The sequence below is a fragment of the Ambystoma mexicanum genome, chromosome 7q, assembly GCF_040938575.1.
Source record: "Ambystoma mexicanum isolate Mex_15411 chromosome 7q, UKY_AmexF1_1, whole genome shotgun sequence".
Classification (NCBI taxonomy): domain Eukaryota; kingdom Metazoa; phylum Chordata; class Amphibia; order Caudata; family Ambystomatidae; genus Ambystoma; species Ambystoma mexicanum.
This window is the reverse complement of record NC_090941.1, coordinates 680598159-680623590: the sequence shown is the minus strand read 5'-3', so window position 1 is coordinate 680623590 and position 25432 is coordinate 680598159. Positions and strand designations below refer to the sequence as shown.

Below are 25432 nucleotides of genomic sequence, written 5' to 3'. Positions count from 1 at the left end.
ATTGGGGCAATGTAGCACCTGCCTTCCAGTGGAGACTTGACTCCCTGTACGCGGGGCTCACAGACTGCTGCTATTGGATGCTATTGGACAGCCAGCCCTACAGACTTCAGTCGAATTTGAGGCCTGAGATTTCTGTAGGGACCATCAGCCGTTGTATCGAACCGGTTGTTGCCTTCTGGCATGTCCAGAAGCTTTTCCTGGACATCCGGGGCCAAACGGGAAGCCCTCAGTCTTGAATATCTCCTTAAGGTGCCTCTGCTGTCTGGTTGAAAGGCAATAGGGTTTCCTTCTTTGGGGCCTTGCCCAAAATGTCTGCAAGCTCATACTGTACCTTGGGGAGGGGGGATGCAGACAGACTACCACCTTAGCAAAAAGGCACTGAAAAGCTGCCTGAGGTTTGCCCTGGTAGCATGTCCACTTCTGATGGGGTGTCCTGGCCACTTGCAACCTGCAAGCCAGCCATTAAGTAGTACCAAGTACCCTTGAACACCATACAACTCTTCCAGGAAGTACCTAACTGCCCTAGATTGGAAGGGTTCCATGCCAAAAGGAATGGCGGTCTCCTTTCTCATAATAAATGTCTTCTAGGTGAGACCTGAATGTACCCTAGGGGGTGGGGCATACTCGTGAGGAGCTCCGACGGTGCACATAGAGGGAAGTTTAGAGGCCAGAGGACCAACGTCTGAAGAGAGAATGGTGCAGCCACGAGACAGCATCTTCTTCATCGGATGCACGATCCGGCCCGGAGGTGAACGGCCGCACAATAGATCTGTGTCCTTGCCAGCTCGTCCAAGCGCAGTTGGCACCAAACCGTTGTACCAGGACCTTGGCAAAGATGTCAAGCATCTTAAACCTGAAGGCCTCAGATTCCTGAGGTTTAGAGGAATGGGTGGGGAAAGTTACCTCTGAAGCTTTATCCTCTAAGGATCCCCTGGAGTGGCGGAACCTCTTCTTGGACGAGGAAAAAGAATGGTGCTAGGAAGAACCGCTGCTCTCTTGCAGTGCTTCTTTTTCTTTTGCGCTTGTAGACTGGGTACCGTTCTTCACTGTGGCGCTGGACGACCTCAGATGAGTCCGCCTATCACCTTCCTTCTGGTGGAGGAAGGTGGGCAACTTTGCCTCACATTCCCGATGCGCCTTGAGGTGCATTGACTGGCATGATGTGCAATCCTGCTTATCGTGGCCCACAGTGGGGCAGTTTAAAAAAAAATATGTATTGTGTTTTAGGGTTCCATGTGTTAATATCCCCACAAAAATATTGCCATACAAAAATATCGCCATATTTTTGCAGCAATATTAAGCCATGGAACCTGCAAGGGACACCCCTGCAATCCCCATCATTGTTTTAATAGAGCAGGGGACACCCCCACATCCCTCGGTCCCAATAACCCTATAATAACCCCATAAATTATCCCCACCAATAACATTGCCTATGGCCTTACCCCACGACCATATATATGGCGATATTATTGGTGGGGATAATATTACCCGATACCTGTTTTAGTCTATAAACAAAGGCCTTTCACAAATTGTAATCGCATTTCAATTAATTTCATTCACTAAAATTTAACTGTTTCACAGTTTTTGCATTTTTTAATTTCCTCACATCAGCCTAACCCACTACATCTCACTCAGCACTTTCCGAGCCCAAGTTCAGAGCTCTGGCATCATTAAACACAAAACAGCGTAAAACTAAATGCTTCAGTGTTTCCTTAACATAACTCCCCCTGCAAACCTGCAATGTGTATCTTGGCATGCCTTGTCCCATTTACCTTTCTGTTCTAAAGTATACCACACATGCTTTGGGACAAGGAAAAAGGGAGATGTATTTCAGAGTTTCAGATCTCTTCCGGGGGAAGTTAGCATATTCTCTGTACAGTGAGTATTTAGCCAACAGGTCTACTGTTTTTGCCCAGTGAAAAACAGTTTCTTTTTCACAACCCAAGGTGTGGTAGCAAGTTTTTCACTAGAAGAACCAAATAACTGAAGACTGTTGCACATACTCTGTTTAAAGTAATTTAGGAAGACCGCTGAGATTTGTGTTGTGCTTTTACCAAGGGCTTCGTAGAGTGAGTTTCCCGGTGGATTTAGAAATTTTGCAAACTCAGACAGCTTCCTCCACAGTGCCCTCCCTGACAACAAAACAAACTCAAATTCATGCCTGATCACCGCGTTTCGTACAGAATTTGCCAGGTCTTTTTCCCTAGGGGCAGTAAAGACAAATACAGTGAGGATCTGAATAGGGGCATATGATGTCCGCAGCCGACACATAGTTTGAACGCCAAAGACTTTGTTGGATTCAGCATATCGAAGAAAACGCAAAGAAGGAGTGTTTCTAAACCAAGCAGAGTGCAGAAACAAGGAACTAAGGCCGCAGGCCTCTATATATACTGGCATCAAAGTCACGTCCAATCAGAGTCATCAGGTGCAGCTGCCACTAAGCCGTGCTGCACCCCCTAACGGCAGAAAACTTTCTGAAGATCAGTTGCGCTGGGATATAGATATCAAAGATGAGGAATCCGTGGGAGGAAAGAATCCATTAGAACTAGTGCTTAAAACAACTATAAAAATGAAGGACTGTTGAAAACCTCACTGAGTACTTCTTAAGTGCTAGAGTAGAATTCAGAGAAAGCTACTCCCCTTCACATGCACCTACCCCAGTGCACCACATTCACTGGACAATGACAAGCCAAAAGGACTGTGGAAACCCACCTTCAAGAACTTTATGCAGACTGGACCGCATCACATGAATGTTCTCAATCCCTACAAACTGGAAGCGAATGTTTGAGTAATTGTCTTCATTCTCGTAGCCTTTTCCAGCTGCTCGGTTAGCCATAGCATTCAACTAGGAAAAAAAGTATTTCTTTTAAAATTCAACATTTATAGTACTAGTTAACATATAAAGTGAGGCTCCAGATTACATGAACACAACGTGCCTCCAAACAACAGACAGGAAGAATTGAGAACATTGTAAATTTGCCATCAATGAAGGGGATTCCTAGCAGTTGTAAGGAACACATGTTGGCAACAGTAAAGACAGACAAGTGATCACAGTTCAAGGGTGTTTATTAAACTGTAAATGCAGGGTGGAAAAACGCCTAATCTAAACCTAAATCTAAGATGGGAGCAAGTGTTGATCATCAAATGAAAAATAAGGCAGCCCTTGTGGTGTGGTGTCTAAATAAAAGGGCCTATTACTAAGAAAAACCTATTGCCAATTCCTTACAACCAATTACAAAATGAGTGTGGGATAAGGGTTCAATAAAGAAAGAAGTGTTCACAAATAATAAGTCAGAACGTGATTGCTAGGGGTGTCCCTTCCCCATGTTTTCAGCACGGGATAAGGTGGCAGCTTGGAGCACAAGCTCAATCTTTCTCAGCACGAGCTAACAGTTCTGTTCCAGCTATCAGTTTCTTCGGTGGATAAGTCTCTTTTCTAAAAAAAAATCTCTTACCTTCGAGAGTCTGATGTATTCAACAAACAAAAAGTTCCTTTGCAAATGGACTTTGGGTGAGGACTTTTCCCCCATGGATCTCCCTGGACTGGGCTCGGACCTACCTGACAAGGGGGACCATTCACTTCCCCTGGTCTTCCAATGCTTCTCACTTTCATGGGTCTTAATGTCTTTTTAAACAGTTCTTCAGCTTCGCCTCCGATTGTCGGCTTCACTTCTACAGGCAGTTCACTATGGGACTTCAGAATTCGCCCCTTCTTGTTAGCATCCCTCCGTCGGGTTCAAGCTTGACAAATTTTAACAAACAGTTCATGTACTAGTTTTCACCATACAGGATTAATTTCCCTTTCACAATCATCTGTCGGTCAAAGACTTTCGACAGTACATAGGATTTTACAAGACCCATGTATGACCACTTCGACCTTTCTTCGCCTCTTCCCAAGGCCTTCTGGTTACAGTAGTCCCCCATCATCGGGTAATCAGCCAGAGTTTCCTGCATGAACACCCACATGGTGCCGGACGCCTCTGTTGCAGGTTTTCCCCCTCTTTTCTCAATAGTTCCTTTCAAAGTTCAAATCAGCTCTTGCTACTTTCCGTTCAACACACTTCGGTTTCTTATCGACTCTCCACTCGACTCACCGGCTGTGATGAACTGCTTGGCTTTCTTCTCCTCCTTCGAGTCAAGGTTGGTGCCACCGAGACAAGCGTTTCTCCTCGGCTTTGTTATCAGCAGATGAGGGTCTTGTGTACCGTAGACATCTGCTTCAACACACGCTGGCCTTTGTTTACAGTTTCCATTTGCTGCATTTTCACAGGCCTGGATGGGAAAGGACAGGGTCACACCTCTCCTCGTCACCTTCTCGGTATTCGCAGTCTTTTGCCCCCTCTACAACTGCCGTGCTGAGTTAGCCCTCACGTTGTGCGTTCTGCCTTGCTCATCCTGTGCTCTCATGCTCCACATTTTATCCCTGTGTGGAAGGGAAAGGACCGTCGGGTGTGTGTGTGTGTGTGGTTCTGGTCAATTGCCTGACTTTGTCTGACCCTTGTATTGGGACATGTCAGGTAAACAGCTCTGGTGCTAGGCCGTTGTCTCTCGTGTTGTGCGAAAGTGTTCGTGTCGGAAAAGGGGGAAGTATTTTGGAATATCCTACATGGTAGGATGGGCAAAAGGTATTGAAAGAGGGGGATACTGCATCTCACTGTTGGTGTCCCACTCCCCAAGGACCCCCCCCCCATCTAGGTGATCCTCCCTCACCGGTACACCCCCAGGAACTGGATCCAATAGCGATGGCTGTATCCTGGCCACCTGGATGGGCGATCCCCGGGGACTAGCCAGGGAGACACCTTCAGTCTAAGATAAATCTATGTCTCTCAAAATAAAACTTGAGCAAACATCTTTCAAAACTCACGGTCACCAGGATTACTTATACTCTATTGTGTAACATTTGCTCTCTGAATTCTGTCTTGCAACTGTGACTCCTGTTCTCCAGCATGGATTCACATGCTCATGAATGCAATTACACAGCAGTACATAAACACCACGGGAGATGAAAAGGCTCAACAGAAGCAATACACTTCCCCCTGGAACAGACTCACCTGAAACAAACAGGTTGCGTAGGACCACTTCGCCGACCCGGGGCTTCTCCCTGGAATCCCTGTTGACACAGTAGACTCTTGTGAAGGTGTGGGTGGACCTCCACATGGCAGCTCTGCAGATGTCGAGCAGGGGAACACCAGACAGAAAATCTGTCGTTGCTGCGATGGTTCTGATGGAGTGGGCTGTCAGCTGGCCTGGAAGAAGTCTGTTAGCCAGACGATAACAGTGCATGATACAGCTAGAGAGTCACCTGGATATGCAAGCCTTAGAGAGGGCCTTGCCGTGTCCCACTGGTCCAAAATTGACGAACAGCTGAGATGTCTTCTGAAAATCCTTCATGCGTGTCACATAAGACTTCAAGGAACAAGCAACGCCCTTTCAACAGGTGTAGAAGGGTTCAGAAAGAAAACTGCCAGAACCAAAGGCTTGTTGAAATGGAACTATGAAGGAACCTTCGGCATGAAGGTCGGATGGGTCCGCAGCACCTCCTTTGTAGCGTAGCAGGTCAAGTACGGTTGCTTGCAGGAGAGGGCCTGGATCTCCCGACCTGCCTGGTTGAGATGATGGTCACCAGGAAAGCACCCTTGCACAAGTGAAACTTTAGAGGAGCCCGATGCATCAATTAAAATCGAGGCCCCAAGAGCTTGGTCAAAACTATGTTGAGCTGCCAAGCTGGGAAAGGAGCCTTCACTGGCGGGAAGGTCCTAAAGCAGGCTTTGAGGAACTCCTTGACAAGTCTGTGTGACCAGAGGGAGGGGGCTTGCCTGGCACCAAGGTGTACCGGGATATGGCAGACAGATGAACTTTGATGGAGACGTGAGCTAGCCAAGCCTTGGTCAGCGAAAGCAGGTATGGGAGGAGCAGCAGAGCTGTCACCTGCAGAGGCGTAATCTTCTGAGTCCTGCACCACACAGTAAAGTGCTTCAAATCATGACTGTAACAAGTAAACGTGAGGAAGCTCTGGCCTTGGCCAGGATCTTCTTGCACTCCAGCGGCAGGGAATAGTGCCCACACTCTTGGGCTGCAGGGTCGTGATGCAGTATTGTTCCGCCTTGCCTGGAGAGAAGGTTGGGAAGTGGAGGCAGCTGGATGGACTGAGCCACTGACAGATGGAGCCGATCCGGGTACCAGATTAGTCGTGGCCACGCAGGCAATGAGGATCACCCTTCAATGGCAACGTCTGAGTGTGTTAATCACACGCAGGAGGCGCAGAATTGGAGGGAAGGCGTACAGGGAGGGCCCATCCCACAGCATCAAGAAGTTATGCCGCAGGCTCCTAAGCTGAGGATGCAGGCTGGCAAACCTCCAGCACTTGGAGTTGGCTGCCATCGCAAAGAGGTCCATCTGGGGATGGCCCCACTTGCGGAAGAGATGGGATACTTGTGCCCGCTGAAATTCCCGCTCGCAGCAGGACCGCAGCTCCCTGCTGAGCGAGTCTGCAATGATGTTCTTAGTACCCGTCAGATGAAAGGAGACAAGGAACTTGTTCTGAAGAATGGCCTAGCGCCACAGGGACTGGGCTTCCAGAGAGAGAGAGCATGGTGGTGGTGTTGTCCGTGAAGCTCCGCATCACCTTCCCCCGCAGCTGAGGTTGAAACGACTTGAGGGCCCAGAAGACCGCCCACAGCTCCAGGACGTTTGTGTGCAGGTCCTTTTCCTCTGGGAGCCAGAGGCCTGTGGCATGAGACAGTCCTGTGTGGGATCCCCAACCTTCCAGGGAGACATCAGTGGTGACCATGGCCTGGTATTGGGGGGGGGGGGGGCTAGGTCTGAAAGATAGCTCCTTGAGTGAGATGCGGGTGCACCCCCCACCCATCATTGTAGTGCTTGCCGGAACACCTGAGTGAGGGCAATCTTGTCAGTCCAAGTGCCTGTGACCTGCTGCCACCTGGCATCCAGGAATTCCTGGAGACGCCTCATCTGGCACCTGCAAAAAGGCACAATATGGATGCAGGCGGGCATCAGTCCCAACAGAGATTTGATGGAGCGGACCGGTGCGGTGGACTCTGCTGACAGCTGTTAAACTTAACCTAGGATGGCCTTCACCTTCTCCTCCGAAGGGGTCGCCAAGCATTTGACTGCGCTGAAGTGGGCGCCCAGGAACAGAGCTTTCTGCAATGGTACCACGTAGGATTTGGGATAACTGATGGAGCATCAGAGTGCCGTCCGAAGGCGTATGGGCTTCACTGTGTGCTGGTTCGCCAGCGCGCAGGAGCAAATGAGTCAGTCGTCCAGATAAGGGTAGACGTGCATGCACTTGCTGCGTAAATGCACTGCCACAGGGGCCAAGCACTTCGAGAACACTCTTGGAGCCGATTTCAGGCCGAAAGGTAGGGCCTTGAACTGATAGTGCCGTCCCTGGGCCACGAAATGCAGGAACTTCTGATGCTTCCAATGAATGGCATGTGAAAGTATGCATCCTCTAGGTCGAACGTCGCCAGAAAAACCCCTTTCTTCAGGTGTTCAAGCACGTGTTGCAATGGGACTATCCTCAAATTTTGGGATTTTAAGCACTAGTTTAGGTTTCTTAAGTCTAGGTTCGGCCGCCACCCTCCTGACTTCTTCCGTACTGGAGTACACTCCGGAGCCGGCGAGGGACCATCGCTATTGCATCTTTTCTTAACATAGCTTGAACCTCCTGTAGCAGTTGGGCCATGTGAAGTTCTTGTTGAAACCTGTGTTGAAATTCCATTGAATGCCCTTGCTGCAGAAGGTACAGAACCCATTTGTCTGTGGTGATCTTTCTCCACTGCTCTTTCGATAGCCAGTCTCCCACTGGGGTGTGAAAGTGGGAGCTAGGATTCACGAGATGGTTTAGGCCTGCTTGGACGTCTGCACCCTGGCCTGCGGACGATGACAATGCTGGCCTCCGCTGCCATAGGCCTGGGAGCGGCCCCTGCAGGCTTCCTGAGTGGTGGAGCGGGAGGGTTGATGATAGGGGGTATTATACCCCATGGAGGAACTGGAGACCCTTCTTCTTGGGGATCGAAAGGACGACCTCCTTTGCTGAAGGGCCCTCAGAGAGTGTGCCGTCTCTGTGTCAGTCTCGATAGCCTGGAGCATCTCATCCACTGCCTTCCCAAACAGGTTGTCTCAATCAAAAGGCATATCCACAATCTTGGACTGCATGGCCACCCAGAAGTTCATGGCCTTCAGCCATCCCTGGCCTCAAAGGGTGACACCATTTCCTATCTGGCGGAACCCAGTGTCCGCTATCTCCAGCACCACCATGATGGCGTGATCCGAAGCCACCTCACACTAAGCCTTCTTGTCGTCTGGCAGGAAATTCTATATCAGTCTGAGTTTGTACCAAAGCTCAGTCGTAACGCGACATTCGCATTGGTGGGCATTCACAGTGCATTTGCGGCTTTGACAGTGGAAGCTGCGGCACAGATGTGCTTTCCCACTGCATCTAACTTCTTGCCCTCCTGGTCTAGGGGCAGCATAGAAGACAAGGGATTGGATGAGCGCTTCCCGGCGGCAGCAAACACCACCAAGTTCGTAGAAGGCAGCGACCTGCAACACCTGGGAGCAGAGTCAGGACCCTGTATTTCTTAACCGGCCTGTCACTCTTTGAGGATGTGGTACTTGGCATCTTCACCAGGGCCAATCCCTTCCTCCCAGACGTTGTCCAAAAACGGAAGAGACATGACGGTCTTTCTTGAGGACTTGTGCCGCTGGAAGAGAATCACTTCCCCTCTTCTTCTCCTCTGGAACCAGACTGAAGAGTTTGGACACCTTTGAGATAATGGCATGGAAGGAGCCAATTTCGTGTGGTGGCGAAGCCCTAGCGGGTTCGTAGGTACCCAGAGGTGCCCCGTCAGTAGGGACATAATCTTCATACTCGTCCGTATAAGTATCTGTGGTGTGGTGTCTGTGTCAGATTCTGTGCGCAGTGGCTCTTCCTCAAGTGGGGTCAAGGCCCTATGGGGGCAGCGTCGGCTGATGCTTTGGCCTGCCAGGACTTAGCCTGGGGGACTCTTGGATGGAGGACTGCGGGCCACCCCTGTTGCAGGAGCAGCAGGCAGCCTCTGTTGAATTTCCGCCACGAAAGTGAGCACGGATGTCCAGCAACATATCCCTGGGTCCTGGTTGGGGTGCGAACAGTGCAGCCGGGAATTGAGTTGGGCTGAAACCCCTTGGAGTTCCTGGAATGGAGATTCCTCCTGGAAGATGGGCCTTTGACCCCTTCATGAACCGAGTAGAAATCCTCAAGCAGGTCATCCTCCAAACTACTATAGATGTGAGGAGATTTCCTCAGCGATCCCACGGGAGCTGGAGGAGACAGCCCGACATGAGTCGGCAGGAAGTCTGACAGAGGCAGCAACTCCCTCACCCTAACAGAGTTCTTCAGGAAGGAGGTGATGATGGGGATCTGCAAAACTGGTGCTGCCACGTTGTTGTGAATGTGGAAACGAAGGTCAATGACAAACCTTTCATCGACGAACGTTGAGCAGATGTAGACAGGGTCGTCAACGAGATGGTCACTGATGGGGTGGTCACCGACGATGCTGTGGACGTTAATGAAGAGGCCGTCGACAAGGTAGTGGGCTTGGCCAACGACAGGGGTCTTGGGGTCGAAGGTGCTGCAGACGAGAGAGCCGGCGATGGGCCTCCCGCAGGTCTCTCCTTTGATGACTTGTGCTTGGAAGAAGACTTGTGTTTGGAAGGAGTATAAGGAAGGCATGGTATCAAACAGTGAAGACAGACACAAGTGATCACAGTTCAAGGGTGTTTAATGAAATTCAATGGGTTGGTTGAACGCCTATCTAACCTAAATCTAAGGATGGGAGCAAGCTATGACCATCAAATAATAGTAAGGCAGTCCTATTCAAGTCTCTTTCAAAATAAAAGGGCCTATACTAATAAACCTATTGCCAATCCTTACTTCTAAATACAAAAGGGTGTGGGACAAAATTGTGTAGGCAAAAAGAAAAGTGTTCAAGAAAAAATATGTCAGGCTGGCTGAGCAGTTGGCTTCCCTTCTCCATGTTTTCAGCACGGTTCAAGGCGGCACACTCGAGCTTCTCACACTCTCTGGCTTCTATGCCATGAGGATACAGTTCTTCGAGAGCCTTTTTTCTAATAACAGTCTCTTACCACAGAGGGCGTGTCGTAACAAACAAATATCAAAGTTCCACACTTACCATGCTCTTCACATACACACAAGTTCTCGCTTTCAGTGTTCATCATGGGTTTCCCTTTTTACCACAAGGTGTACACTTGTTCTCCCTTGTTCGGGCTTGGATCGATTTTTCACAATATTCCCATTTGGTCTCCCTTGCTCGGGCTCGGAGCATGCAGTCTCACTTTCTACGGTTTCCTCTAAATATCGAAATCAAAGACTTTTGAATGTGCGATGGGTTTTGTTTAAACCATCGCAGAACAACTTCAATTCACTTTTTACAATGTGCTGATCAATCTTCTACTTTTGTGTTTACCACTTCTTGGCGGGATACCTTACAGAGACCTTTGATTGAGCACATTCATGGTGCTTCACCACTATCAACAGTACTGTTCTCAAGTTCAAACATTCATCAGTCACTTAGCTTTACTTGCGTCTTTCATCGCACGCATGTAACAATGTTCATATCAGCACTTGTTATACAATGTTGCCATTTGCAACCTTGACTTCAACACAGACCGGTCTTGCATCGGTCTGACCGGCTGTGCTGATCTTTCTGGCGCATCTTTGTTCTTGAAGCCAAGGATGATACCAGGCTGGCTGCTGCTCCTTCCCGCCTTGGTCAGTTACGCGGGAGGGCCTCTGGTATCTCCGACACACAAAGAAGGATTCTTCAACCTGGTTTCCTGGCCTTATGCTTTCGGACTCAAAGGTTTCTTGAAAGTAACGGTTTCTTGCCAAAAAGTTCAAGGGTATTTCCCTCCTTGCAAACCCTTCTTGGTTTGCCGTCTTTCTCCCCTTGTTCAGCTGCCGACTCAAAACTGCTGTTCCTTGGTGTGCTTTGCTTCGCTCAGAGTCTGCTCTCTGTATCCGCCTTTTATCCATGTGGGGCAGTTTAATGGAAGTCAAGTGTGAGTGATTGCCAGGAATTGCCTAACTTCCCCTGACCATAGTAGCAGGACATGTCAGGTACACTGCTCGGGTGCGAGTCTGTTTTCTCTCAGAGCGGGCTGTCCGCGTGGAAGTGTTTGTGAAGGGAAAGGGTGGAGCAGATGGTAAAGTTCCCACGCATCCTACCTGGAAGGATGGGGAAAAGGTGTTACAGGGGGAGGGATAACACGTCTCGCCATCCAGTGTCCCACTCCCACTACCCAAAGACCCTTCCACCAAGGTGATCCTCCCGCACTGGTCCACCCCCAGGAACTGGATCCAAAAGCGATGACTGTCCTGTTCACTTGGATGACAGATCCCCAGGGACTAGCGGGTGAGACACCTTCTGGTTCCTCACAAGGGTAAGGAACCGTCGCGGAAGGCAATCTACCAGTCGGTAGGCTAACTCAACGGTGATGGGGAGTGACCCCCTTTCAGAACCAGAACACGCAGCAGCAGCGACCTTCATGGGAGCAGATGCATGATGTTTCGCCTTCTTTTGGATCCCCTTCATAGGAACATCCTCAAAGGACCTCGATCTTTTCTTCTCAGAGGGTGCACGCTCGAGGGACCGGGAGGTCGTTGACGAGGCATAACAGCGCCCGGGGGCCGCATCAGAGGCATTTTCCTGGTTGAACCAAGCTACCAACCTCCGGTAGCAATCCCTCTTGGTCTTCGCCAGGAAGCAGGGAAGATCTTACACCAGTCTTCATTGTGGTCTGGGTGGAGACAAAGGCATTTGAGGTGCCGATCCTGGACAGAAATGTTCTTCAGGCCATAGGACTCGCAAACACTGAAGAGACTTCTTTTGGCCACATCGGACATCAAGGTGAGATGTAGGGCAAAGTCTGGACCTGTCAAACTCGCAGAGACAAGATCCAACGATGGAAGCACGATTTTCCTTGACAACGGGTCACTGTTGCTGGTAGTCAATATGTGATAACAGATGAGGAAAAGGTCAAAGAAAACTATTGAAAACTATCCAAAAATAGAAAAAAAGTCAATTCTCAAGAAGGGAAGTAGGACTCCCAACACTGAAACATGTGGTAAAAATCTGAAGATGGCTACCAACGGTGGGGCTTAGGATGGGTGTCATTGGCTGGGGCAGTATGACACGAGGGACAATGATTGGTTATAGAGGAGACAAGCAGTTTTCGGTCTAAAGGGAAACTGCTTTATTTATTACCAAGGATTCCCAGCCTGACGACAGGGAATATTCATGAACATGTGAATCCATGCAAGACCCCATTCTAGAGAATGGCTTAATTTATGGTTTGAAAGGTGAAAACATTCAGAAGTAATTAACCAATGTGACAGCTCCAAGAATACAAATTGCTGACATTTATTGGGGCACATTTCATCATCCAAGTATTTGAAATAACACAGGCAAGCAAATAAGCCAGATTGTGTCTGCCTCACTTTTCAGCACTCTAGTTTGGAAATTAGATTATGACCCTTCACCTTAAAAAATTGATTTTATCCTGATGAAGACTCAGCACAATGAATTTGAGCTGATTGTGTTGCTGCTAAAAAACAGATTCCAATACATATTTTGATCATTTCTTCTCAGTTACTCTTTCACATTTTTTTCCATGTGTTTGGGTGCTTGCAGGACAGTTTCTGGAATGGCTTTTTTTCTTAGCTCTAAATACGTTGTATCTTGTGTGCCTATGCTTGTTAGTGTACCTTTCATTTGGCTACCTTTCACTCTCTTCTCTCTGTATTGCAGGGGAAACTCCGAGAACCATCCGATGACCCTCTCCTCACACTTTCTACCAGTTATGGTGTGTGCACCCAAACAGGTGCAATGAAAGGTGCAAGTGCTAGCAATCAGGACACGGACACCAGTTACTGCGTATCCTGAAGTGACTCTGCGCAACAGTGTCCCCTCACTCTTCATTTGCTGTACATACCCCCACCAACTGCATACAGCCAGGGCAGTAGATGCGCTCGGACCTAGTCCTTCCCCCTTGCCAACTCAATACAAAGTAGTAGCAAAATAAAATGAACACTGCTCGTTTCCTTTACATTGTACTTACCTTTCAAGCACAAAGTAGTTCAATATGGCTGGCATTTTCCGATTTGTCCGGTCTGGGTAATGTTGAACACTGTTTTCTGTCTCAAGCATCTTTCTTGAAACCTGGACCTCGTTGTATAGGACCTGTCATCTACATCTGCTTTTGGTTTGAGGCTGTTGTCTGATTCGCCTACAGTTTCCTCATTGCGTCTTACAGACGTCGTGGTGTTTTGTGGAAGTATGGTTGCCATGCCATCTGACATATCCGTTTCAAATAGCTTGAACTGCGACACATTACGAGTTGCATGGGACTTACCATCACAGAGAGTGACCATTGATCCCTATGTTGATACCACCACTGATGTTTCATCTCAATGGCAGGCTCAGCTTGTGTCTGGGGTTCCTGTTGCATGACTGAACCTGGGCACCCCTATCTAGTGTCTTGCTGGCAGCCCCTCTCCTCAGACCTTATTTGGCATTCTCCAATACCTGTTTTTATTGAACGCTTAGCTGGTCACATTTGCACAAACAGCCTTGGCAATACAGTTCCAACCTTTCCTCTCTGGGGTTTTTCCCAAAAACTTTCGTCTTTGCCGCTTATCTTCGTTCACTTTCATTAATGGATATTCATTTACTATGTTCTGCTTGGATTCATTAAGTGTTCAGTATTCAAAATCATTTAATTGGGTCAACTTTCTTTCTCAGAGCACCCCAGGGTCAGTACTCACTCTCTGAACACTCATCAGTTCTTCGTGGCAGCTCCCTTCAGTTGCCAGGTCTTGTAACGGTGCTTCGGACGTCACTCAGTCTGTTCTCCCGCCTCAGGTAAGCAACCCAGTGGTCTCCGGGAGCAATAGAAGCTGCATTGATGATCTGCTGCTTCCCCAGACTGCTTTACATTGCAGTTAACTTAGTTTATGTTTATTCAGTCCCAGGGTCTACTACAATCATCTATTATAATTATAGTATTTATTCAGCGCAGACCTAGCTATAACAAGCAACGGAGCGCTTTACTGAGGTATACAATACTGATACACAACAAAAAGCTTTACAGAGTTATACAAAAATACATATGCATACCGGAGCGCTTTTCAGAGGTAACAACAGAACAGATATAAAGCGGGGCTAGGATACAGAGGGGCACAGACGAGAGGTACACCTGTACAGGGTGGCGAGGAGGATGAGCGTTCTGACGACCTCAATGTTTTGAAGCATTTCCAAAAAGGGGACAAATCACAGAAGGACGTGGAGCTGAAAGTGTAACTTCTGGGCCAAAAAGTAGATTTGGGGTTATAGTGAGAGCTTAGTTTCGAAAAGCACACCCAGGGTTTTCACCTGATTTCACAGTAAGGGTTGCAGCCAAAAGCGAATGCCATTTGAATTGTAGCGTTTCAAGGGAAGGGATAAAAAAAATTAATCTCTGTCTTATAGATGTTAAGACAGAGGTTATTATCAATGGTCCAATCCTGGATTTTCCTGAGGAGTTCAGTGATATGAGGGTTATTCTTGTCAGGTTACAGATTCAGTAGTGCCTGTGAGCGTATATTTGATACGACTGAGAAAAGGATTGATGATATCTGTTACGACTTAATGTAAGCATTCAATAAACGTGGGTCCTAGATGGAACCTTGGGGAACACCAGACTTCGAGGGACGTTGGTTGAGTTGTAATGCCCCACTTTGATCTCAGGGTGCAATCGTCTAGGCAGTTGGTGATGCAATGTACTACCACCTACACCTAGAATCTTTCTACTGGTGTGTGATGCTTGAAGTCAGGAAGTCCGGGGATTTTATGTTGCTGTCAAAAGGTTTTAGATTGTCCTCTTTCATTAAAAGGAAGTTTGTTTCTGTACTTCTCCTGCTACAGCAAAACCCAGACTGGTTTTCATAAAGTAGGAGAGTCCCTTCACTGTGAAGGACCAGCGGTGTGGCAGTTATTTTTCTACTATTTTAGCTATGCTATAGATGTTAGGACTTGGTGTGTAGTTTTCAGCCATCTCTATGTCAGCACTCCGTTTTTTAATTTTTTTAAGAGAGGGTGTTATAGTGACAATCTTAAGAGACATCAGGATGTTACCTGATGTTGGCTTCAATGTATTTTAGCCAAACTCCAACTGGCCAAGCATCTTTCTATTTTTGTTTTACTGCCAAAAGCAGACGGAGAACCTGCACACCTCCTCTCTTGCTCCATCCCCATTCAATGGTGCCTTACCCTATCCCACCATTTAACTTTCAGCGGGCAAAATCAGTAAAAAGAAATCCAACAACAAATGTGACAAGTTGGTTTTTGGTGAAAATACATTAACCCTGGGTGGTAATGACACTTTAAAAAAAAAATGGGTCAATGATTCTGCCAGGTTAACTACGAATTCCTTAGTAATAATAATAATAATTTAGCATTCATATAGCGCTACGAACCTTCAGGTAGCCGAGCGCTGCTTATTATTACCCACAGTGTGTGGTGCTCATTTATCGACCTCAAAAGGATGAAAGGCTGAGTTTGGCCCTGCCAGGATTCGAACCTGCGTTAGCAGGCTCTGCACGGATGTCAAAGCAAGAGCTCTACTCGCTGTGCCGCTTGACCGGCTCCTTGACACAGCTCCTTGATGAAGGAGGCTGGGCATGGCTCACATTTTTCATCTGAAGTGTTATGTTCCCCACTGATTTTGATCAGATCCTCAGTTGTGATGGATTTGAACTATAGAAACTTAAGAGTGTGGACGGTGTGTGCAGTTGTGTCCTTATCAGATTGTTTCTAGTGATGAATGTTGGTTTGAAATGTGGCTATTTTATCCCGAAAGACCCAAGCAAGTGTGTTCACCACATCTAAGGATTTGGATTTATTACTGGTTTGTTGTGGGTTTGTTAGCTCCTTGAAGACTTCTTCAACCATGCACTGCGCAGTAAATATGTTGTTTTGATAGTGTTGATTTTCATTTTATTTATTTATATATAGGGGAATAATGATCTTTTGATAACAAAAGAACGTACTGTAGATAAGAAGAACAAGTTACTTCTTACCTTGTAACATTCTTTCGACGGGATGTTCCTCCGACGTATTCCTCATCTTAGATATCTCCTTCCAGCTCTGCTGGCCTCGGAAAAAATTTTCTCTCTAGAGGGCGCTGCGCGTCGACGTCCTTCGAGTCGATGTCCCTCGACAGCCGCCGTATCGACGCCGACGTCATCCTGGCTATAAAGGCCGCGCGCAGCGCCCGTTGCTCAGTTCCGTTTTGTAGCCCACAATAATGCTTTCTGGACTAAACTAATCACCCTGAAGGAGCGTAAGCTGCAACAACAAGGGAAGTAGAACTGCGGGGATGGATGGGAGGGTCGATGAGGAATACGTCGGAGGAACTTCCCGTCGAAAGAACGTTACAAGGTAAGAAGTAACTTGTTCTTCGAAGGGATTGTGTCCTCCGACGTATTCCTCATCTTAGATATGCTCCCATAGCAGTATTCTATTATTGGAGGAGGGAGTACTGACTTCATGCTGTCTTCTATTGATGAATAGAATGCAGTACAGCCCTTCCAAACCTAGTCTCTTGACTGGAGGAGGAATCCAAATTGTAAAATCGTGTAAAGGTATGGACAGACGACCATGTAGCGGCCGCACAGATGTCTTTAACCGGCACACCTCTTTTGAGGGCCGATGAAGCTGCAATACCTCTAGTCGAATGAGCCCTAAGGTTTTGAGGGGGCTCTTTTCCTGCTAATTTATAACATTCCAGAATGGCTAGAATGATTCATCTGGAAATGGTCTGCTTAGTTATTGGTAACCCCAGCTTGTGGCTTGTGTAACCTACAAACAGCTGGTCTGCCTGTCTTATCCTGGTTAGTCTACTGATGTAAAAACTTAAAGCCCTTCTAGGGTCTAGCCTGTGTAACCTCTCTTTCTCTTTCCCTGGGTGAGGAGGAGGATAGAAAGATGGTAGGGTAATCTTCTGAGTGATATGGAATTCAGAAACCACCTTTGGGAGGAAATTAGGCTTCACTTGCAGGACAACTTTGTCTTTGTGAAAGATAGTGTGAGGGGGTTTACAAGAAAGAGCTTGTAATTCGCTCACCCTTCTAGCAGATGTAAGTGCTATTAATAAAACAGTTTTAAGGGTAAGGAATCTTAACGAACAAGAATGGAGTGGTTCGAAAGGTGTGCCCATCAGGAAAGTTAGGACTAAGTTTAAATCCCATAGGGGAACTTGGAATGGTCTTGGGGGATAAACATTGGTTAACCCCTTAAGAAATTGTATTACCAAGGGTAACTTGAAATAGGATGGTTCTTCCGCAGTGCGCTTAAAGATGGATAGCGCTGCGAGATAGCCCTTAATGGTGCCAACCTGAAGGCTGAATTATAGTAGGAAGGACAAAACCATTGGTGTACCACATGAAAAAGGGTCGATATTCTGTTCTCTACACCAGCTGCAAAATCTGTTCCAACGGCAGCGGTATAAAGACTTTGTTGCTGGCCTCCTTGCTGAAAGCAACACCTCCATAACATCATCAGGGAGGTCCCAATCCTTGTACCTCAGCCTTTCAGAAGCCAAGCGTGAAGGTTGAGGGTTTTGATGTCTGGATGGAGAACCTGCAGATTTAACAAGGGGGGTCCTGGGAGTCCCTCTGCCAGACATTAGTCCTGGTTACGAGGGACTTACCCAGAGTCTTTAGCTCACTATCTTTCACAGAGAAGAAATATCCCAAACATATCAGTCTTTGTCCTGCCCTGGGGCAGTCCAGCACCGAAATGCGAGGCAATTCTCCTCTGAACAAGAGTACCAACAGAAACCCCAGACACGTGTTTCGGTCTGGTTGGACCTCATCAGTAGGGTGGATCTGTGCCTCTCTAAGAATAGTGAGCAAGGGGTCCACGTCTGGATTCCCCTAGTAACTTAGGGTGAGACCCAAAGTTACTTAAATATCCAGATTTAACAAGGGGGGTCCTGGGAGTCCCTCTGCCAGACATTAGTCCTGGTTACGAGGGACTTACCCAGAGTCTTTAGCTCACTATCTTTCACAGAGAAGAAATATCCCAAACATATCAGTCTTTGTCCTGCCCTGGGGCAGTCCAGCACTGAAATGCAAGGCAATTCTCCTCTGAACAAGAGTACCAACAGAAACCCCAGACACGTGTTTCGGTCTGGTTGGACCTCATCAGTAGGGTGGATCTGTGCCTCTCTAAGAATAGTGAGCAAGGGGGTCCACGTCTGGATTCCCCTAGTAACTTAGGGTGAGACCCAAAGTTACTTAAATATGCAGATTTAACAAGGGGGGTCCTGGGAGTCCCTCTGCCAGACATTAGTCCTGGTTACGAGGGACTTACCCAGAGTCTTTAGCTCACTATCTTTCACAGAGAAGAAATATCCCAAACATATCAGTCTTTGTCCTGCCCTGGGGCAGTCCAGCACCGAAATGCGAGGCAATTCTCCTCTGAACAAGAGTACCAACAGAAACCCCAGACACGTGTTTCGGTCTGGTTGGACCTCATCAGTAGGGTGGATCTGTGCCTCTCTAAGAATAGTGAGCAAGGGGTCCACGTCTGGATTCCCCTAGTAACTTAGGGTGAGACCCAAAGTTACTTAAATATGCAGATTTAACAAGGGGGGTCCTGGGAGTCCCTCTGCCAGACATTAGTCCTGGTTACGAGGGACTTACCCAGAGTCTTTAGCTCACTATCTTTCACAGAGAAGAAATATCCCAAACATATCAGTCTTTGTCCTGCCCTGGGGCAGTCCAGCACCGAAATGCGAGGCAATTCTCCTCTGAACAAGAGTACCAACAGAAACCCCAGACACGTGTTTCGGTCTGGTTGGACCTCATCAGTAGGGTGGATCTGTGCCTCTCTAAGAATAGTGAGCAAGGGGTCCACGTCTGGATTCCCCTAGTAACTTAGGGTGAGACCCAAAGTTACTTAAATATGCAGATTTAACAAGGGGGGTCCTGGGAGTCCCTCTGCCAGACATTAGTCCTGGTTACGAGGGACTTACCCAGAGTCTTTAGCTCACTATCTTTCACAGAGAAGAAATATCCCAAACATATCAGTCTTTGTCCTGCCCTGGGGCAGTCCAGCACCGAAATGCGAGGCAATTCTCCTCTGAACAAGAGTACCAACAGAAACCCCAGACACGTGTTTCGGTCTGGTTGGACCTCATCAGTAGGGTGGATCTGTGCCTCTCTAAGAATAGTGAGCAAGGGGTCCACGTCTGGATTCCCCTAGTAACTTAGGGTGAGACCCAAAGTTACTTAAATATGCAGATTTAACAAGGGGGGTCCTGGGAGTCCCTCTGCCAGACATTAGTCCTGGTTACGAGGGACTTACCCAGAGTCTTTAGCTCACTATCTTTCACAGAGAAGAAATATCCCAAACATATCAGTCTTTGTCCTGCCCTGGGGCAGTCCAGCACCGAAATGCGAGGCAATTCTCCTCTGAACAAGAGTACCAACAGAAACCCCAGACACGTGTTTCGGTCTGGTTGGACCTCATCAGTAGGGTGGATCTGTGCCTCTCTAAGAATAGTGAGCAAGGGGTCCACGTCTGGATTCCCCTAGTAACTTAGGGTGAGACCCAAAGTTACTTAAATATGCAGATTTAACAAGGGGGGTCCTGGGTAAGACTCTCGTAACCAGGACTGATGTCTGGCAGAGAGACTCCCAGGACCCCCCTTGTCAATTTGCGTATTTAAGTAACTTTGGGTCTCACCCTAAGTTACTAGGGGAATCCAGACGTGGACCCCTTGCTCACTATTCTTAGAGAGGCACAGCTCCTCCCTACTGATGAGGTCCAACCAGACCGAAACACGTGTCTGGGGATGCTGTTGGTACTCTTGTTGAGAGGAGAATTGCCTAGCATTTCGGTGCTGGACTGCCCCAGGGCAGGACAAGGACTGATATGTTTGGGATATTTCTTCTCTCTGAAAGATAGTGAGCTAAAGACTCTGGGTAAGACTCTCGTAACCAGGACTGATGTCTGGCAGAGAGACTCCCAGGACCCCCCTTGTCAATTTGCGTATTTAAGTAACTTTGGGTCTCACCCTAAGTTACTAGGGGAATCCAGACGTGGACCCCTTGCTCACTATTCTTAGAGAGGCACAGCTCCTCCCTACTGATGAGGTCCAACCAGACCGAAACACGTGTCTGGGGATGCTGTTGGTACTCTTGTTGAGAGGAGAATTGCCTAGCATTTCGGTGCTGGACTGCCCCAGGGCAGGACAAGGACTGATATGTTTGGGATATTTCTTCTCTCTGAAAGATAGTGAGCTAAAGACTCTGGGTAAGACTCTCGTAACCAGGACTGATGTCTGGCAGAGAGACTCCCAGGACCCCCCTTGTCAATTTGCGTATTTAAGTAACTTTGGGTCTCACCCTAAGTTACTAGGGGAATCCAGACGTGGACCCCTTGCTCACTATTCTTAGAGAGGCACAGCTCCTCCCTACTGATGAGGTCCAACCAGACCGAAACACGTGTCTGGGGATGTTGTTGGTACTCTTGTTGAGAGGAGAATTGCCTAGCATTTCGGTGCTGGACTGCCCCAGGGCAGGACAAGGACTGATATGTTTGGGATATTTCTTCTCTCTGAAAGATAGTGAGCTAAAGACTCTGGGTAAGACTCTCGTAACCAGGACTGATGTCTGGCAGAGAGACTCCCAGGACCCCCCTTGTCAATTTGCGTATTTAAGTAACTTTGGGTCTCACCCTAAGTTACTAGGGGAATCCAGACGTGGACCCCTTGCTCACTATTCTTAGAGAGGCACAGCTCCTCCCTACTGATGAGGTCCAACCAGACCGAAACACGTGTCTGGGGATGCTGTTGGTACTCTTGTTGAGAGGAGAATTGCCTAGCATTTCGGTGCTGGACTGCCCCAGGGCAGGACAAGGACTGATATGTTTGGGATATTTCTTCTCTCTGAAAGATAGTGAGCTAAAGACTCTGGGTAAGACTCTCGTAACCAGGACTGATGTCTGGCAGAGAGACTCCCAGGACCCCCCTTGTCAATTTGGATGGAGAACCTGACCTCCCTTCTGTGAGAGTAGGTTCTCTCTGAGTGGAAGTCGAATTGGAGGGCAGATGGACAAGTCTAGAAGGTCCGGGTACCACGTTCTCCTGGCCCAATCCGGGCAATTAGGATCATGGTTCTCCGGAATCTTCTCAACCTCCTGATCATTTGAGGAATGACAGGGACCGGTGGGAACGCGTACAGAAGCGGAAACTCCCAGTCCACTATGAACGCGTCTCCCAGAGCTCCTCTCGGGGGAAAATCCCTTGAGCAGAACAGATCGCATTTCCTGTTGAGGCTGGTGGCAAACAGATCTACCTGAGGGGTTCCCCAAAGGGCGAAGATCTCTTGAAGGACTTCCTGAGCTAGCTCCCACTCGTGGGAGACTGTGCTGTGCCTGCTCAGAGCGTCCGCTGTCAAGTTCTTCTCTCCGGCTAGGTGAACTGCCGATAGAGAGATTCCTTCTTGGATTGCCCAAAACCAGAGCTGCATCGCCTCTCTGCACAGGGGTAGTGATCCTACGCCTCCTCTTTTGTTGAGGTAATGCATGGCCACCGTGTTGTCCGTCATTATCAGGACGTTTTTCCCTTGTACAGCTGGCAGGAACGCCTTCAGCGCAAGTCTGATGGCTCTCAGCTCTAACAGGTTGATATGTAGTCTGGACTCCGATGGAGACCAACGACCGCTGATGGTCAAGTCGTTGGCGTGGGCTTCCCACCCCGTGAGTGAGGCATCCGTGACTACTGTTATCTCCGGCCAGGGTTGCCAAAACTGTTCTCCTTTCAGAATGTTCTCCTGACAGGCCCACCACTGAAGGTCTCGAGCTACTCTGTCAGGAACCTGAAGAAGATCTGTCATTCTCCCTGAGAATTGTGACCACTGAGTCCTCAGTGCCCACTGGAGGGATCTCATTCTCAGGCGAGCCTCTGGAACTAGGAAAATACAGGATGCCATGAGGCCTAGCAACCTCAAAAAGTCGAAGGCTGGGAGACGTTGGGCATGTTGGAACTTGGTAACCATCTGTAGAATATCTTGAGCCCTCACCTCTGGTGGCGAGGCTTTTCCCAGGGAAGTGTCCAGGATCGCTCCTATGAACTGGAGTCTCTGCGATGGTATCATTTGTGACTTCTGTAAATTGAGGGAGAAGCCCAGTCTGTGAAGGGAGTGGCACATGTGATTTAGCTGGATCTGAGCTTGTTCCGAAGAAACAGCCCTGATCAATCAATCGTCCAGGTAGGGGTAGACGTGAATCCCTTCCCTCCTTAGACTTGCCGCCACTACCGACATTAACTAAGTGAGGACCCTTGGGGCGGAGGTCAGCCCAAATGGCAGCACTCGAAATTGATAGTGAGAGTTGCCAATTGCGAACCTCAGGTATTTCCTGTGTTTGAGATGGATAGGCACATGGAAATAAGCGTCCTGAAGGTCCAGAGATACCAACCAGTCCTGGAACTGAAGGGCCTGGAGGATCTGAGAAAGAGTGACCATCTTGAATTTGTCTTTCCTGAGGAATTTGTTCAATTCTCGCAAGTCCAAGATGGGTCTCAGTCCTCCGTCTTTCTTCGGAATGAGAAAGTAAGGGGAGTACCAGCCCTTGTTCCTCTCCGCTACAGGTACCGGTTCTATGGCACCTTTCTTTAGCAGGTCTAAAATTTCCTGCAAGAGGAGAGGATCTGGAGCTTTCTGAGAGCTGATCCCCGGTGGATGACTCTGAGGTATACGTAGGAAAGGTAGGCAGTAACCATGGGCAACTGTTTCCAATGCCCAAGCATCTGACGTGATAGCCTGCCATACCGCCAGATGTTGAGTCAACCTGCCTCCTACAGGTGTCCTGTGAGGGAAGTCCTCAGAGTGGTTTTGGGGCGGCTGATGCAGATGCTGATGGTAAAGAGGCACCTGCTGTTGCTGCGGCTTTTGAATATCTACCTCGTCCACCTCGGGTAGTTCTTCTTTGTCCCCTTTGAACCGGTCGTCCTCTACCTCTTCCGAATGCGGAGTAGAAGCGAAAGGACTTGCCCCTCGCAGAGATTCCTGTGGGACGAAAAGGTGTCTGACGGATTGCAGCTCCAAGGGATTTTGCTGCTGCTTTTGCAGTTTCTCTAAACTGTCATCCGCCTTTTTCCCGAACAAAGAAGAGCCATCGAATGGCATGTTCAAGAGCCTGGCTTGCACATCTGGGGCAAAACCAGACTTTCTCAACCAAACGAATCTCCTGGTTGTTGTACTTGCCGCCATTGCTCTGCTGATACTGTCAGCCGAATCAATGCCCGTCTGGAGGGATTCGCACATAGTGTCTTTATCGTCCTGTATAATATTCAGGAATGCATCCCTTTCTTCTCCCTCCGGGATGCAGTCAGCCGCTGTAGAAGCACACTCCCAAAGTTTATGGCTGAATCTAGCAAGGGTGCAAGTAGCATTAACAGATTTTAACGCCATGCTACATGCCGAAAAGACTTTCTTTGCCATAGCATCATATTTTTTATCGTCCCTGTCCTGTGGGACGGTAGGATAAGCCGTCTTGACATCGGTAGAGGATGCTGCCTGTACCACCAGACTTTCTGGGGATGGGTGTTTAGACAAAAACTCTGGGTCTGTAGAGGATACCCTGTACTTTGTAGACAGTTTTTTATTTACTGCTGGTACGACATCTGGGGTTTCCCAGTTTGTCATGATCTTCCTCTGAAGAGCTTTATGAAAAGGCACCACAGGATCCTCCTGTGGGCCTTTGTCAAGAATATCCGTGAGGTTATCTTGTTGGAAAGATTGTGAAGGTGCAGACCACCCCATAAACTCTGTGATCCTGGCCATTAAGGCTCTATAGGGGGTTTCAGCATGCTCCCCTGGGTCTGGCCTAGCAAACTCCACCTCAGGGGAGGTGTCTAACCCACTTGCCTCATGTAAGGAATCATGAAGATCCTTTAACCTGCGTTCTTCAGAGGAAAATTCCTCTCTAATTGGGGTTTCAGGTCCCTGCAACTCAAATGCGTCTTCCTGTTCAGACAATTCACCCTCTTCCAATATTGAGGACATAGTTCTCAATTGTTCTGAACTCAAAGGGTGTAAACCCCATTTCCAAGGCAGAGGGTGCCGAACTTGTCATAATCGGCCTCGAAAACGTCGATGTCATCGACGCCGAAGGCTTAGAGCGTGGCGTCGAAAACAAAGGCGAAGACCTCGACAGAATTGGGATTCTACTCGACAATCTCGAAGCCATCGACGTCGAGGACCTGGGGATAGACACTGGGTGTGTCGTAACCGTGACTTTTCTTGGCGTCGACACCGGTGTCGAAGCTGGCGTCGAGTCAACAGACTTGTGTGTCGAAGGTCCCTTCGACAACGGCGTCGAAGACATCGACCTCGACGGAACTTTCGTCGACGGCACCTTCGAGGAAGGTTTGGAGGTCATAGTCCTGCTCGAGGGTTCGTGACGCGCTCGAGAGGTTTCCTTCGCCGGGTACTGCGACTCGCAGCGTTTTTGACCTTCGGGTCTTTCGACCAGAGCATCGCTCTCGGCAGTCTTCGAGGGGGTCGAGGCCGCTTTCTCGAAGACGCTCATCATATTTTTGCAGAATTCCTCCCATTCAGCCCGGGAACTATGTTTCGTGGGGCACGGGATTCTCTTTGGCGAAACAGAGGAAGAGGAAGACGGAGAAGGGGATCTTCGACGTCTCCTCTTCGAGTGCTTCGATCTCGAGGAGTGATGAGACCCACTCTGAGATCTGGAGCGCGAATGGTGACGAGGAGACGAATGTCTCGACTTCGTCGACGAAGAAGAAGCTTTAAAAGTCTTACCTTTCTCCAGCTTCCCCCTACACTCCTTCAGGGCCTTAGCTGTCATGGACATACAGTCCTCGCACTCCGAACAATGGTGTTCAGCTCCCAAACACCACAGACAAACTCTGTGAGGGTCAGTCAGCGACATCTTTTTCCCACAATCTCAGCATTTTTTGAAGCCGGATCGAGGAGTTGTCGGTTCCGACGAGGAAGCCATCGAGTACGGATCGAATAACTCGAGGTAAATAGGTTTAACCTGACAAAACTGAGCAACGGTATTCCGAGGCACTGAGTGCGCGCGGAAAAACGGAACTGAGCAACGGGCGGTGTGCGCAGCCTTTATAGCCAGGATGACGTCGGCGTCGATACGGCAGCTGTCGAGGGACATCGACTCGAAGGACGTCGACGCGCAGCGCCCTCTAGAGAGAAAAAAAATTCCGAGGCCAGCAGAGCTGGAAGGAGATATCCAAGATGAGGAATACGTCGGAGGACACAATCCCTTCGAAATCAGAATTGATGTGAAGCAGTGAGCTTCTTACAATGGGG

General features: G+C 48.5%; 1 protein-coding gene across 2 annotated transcripts in view; it reads right to left on the bottom strand.

Moving 5' to 3' along the window:
- Positions 1-25432, bottom strand: part of MTMR6 (myotubularin related protein 6) — a 1083592-nt gene that overhangs the window by 473525 nt on the left and 584635 nt on the right. For both annotated transcript variants that reach the window (XM_069639211.1, XM_069639210.1), the window contains one exon: positions 2713-2845. In XM_069639211.1, coding sequence (XP_069495312.1) covers positions 2713-2845 — 133 coding nt within the window. The remainder of the gene's footprint in view (positions 1-2712; positions 2846-25432) is intronic.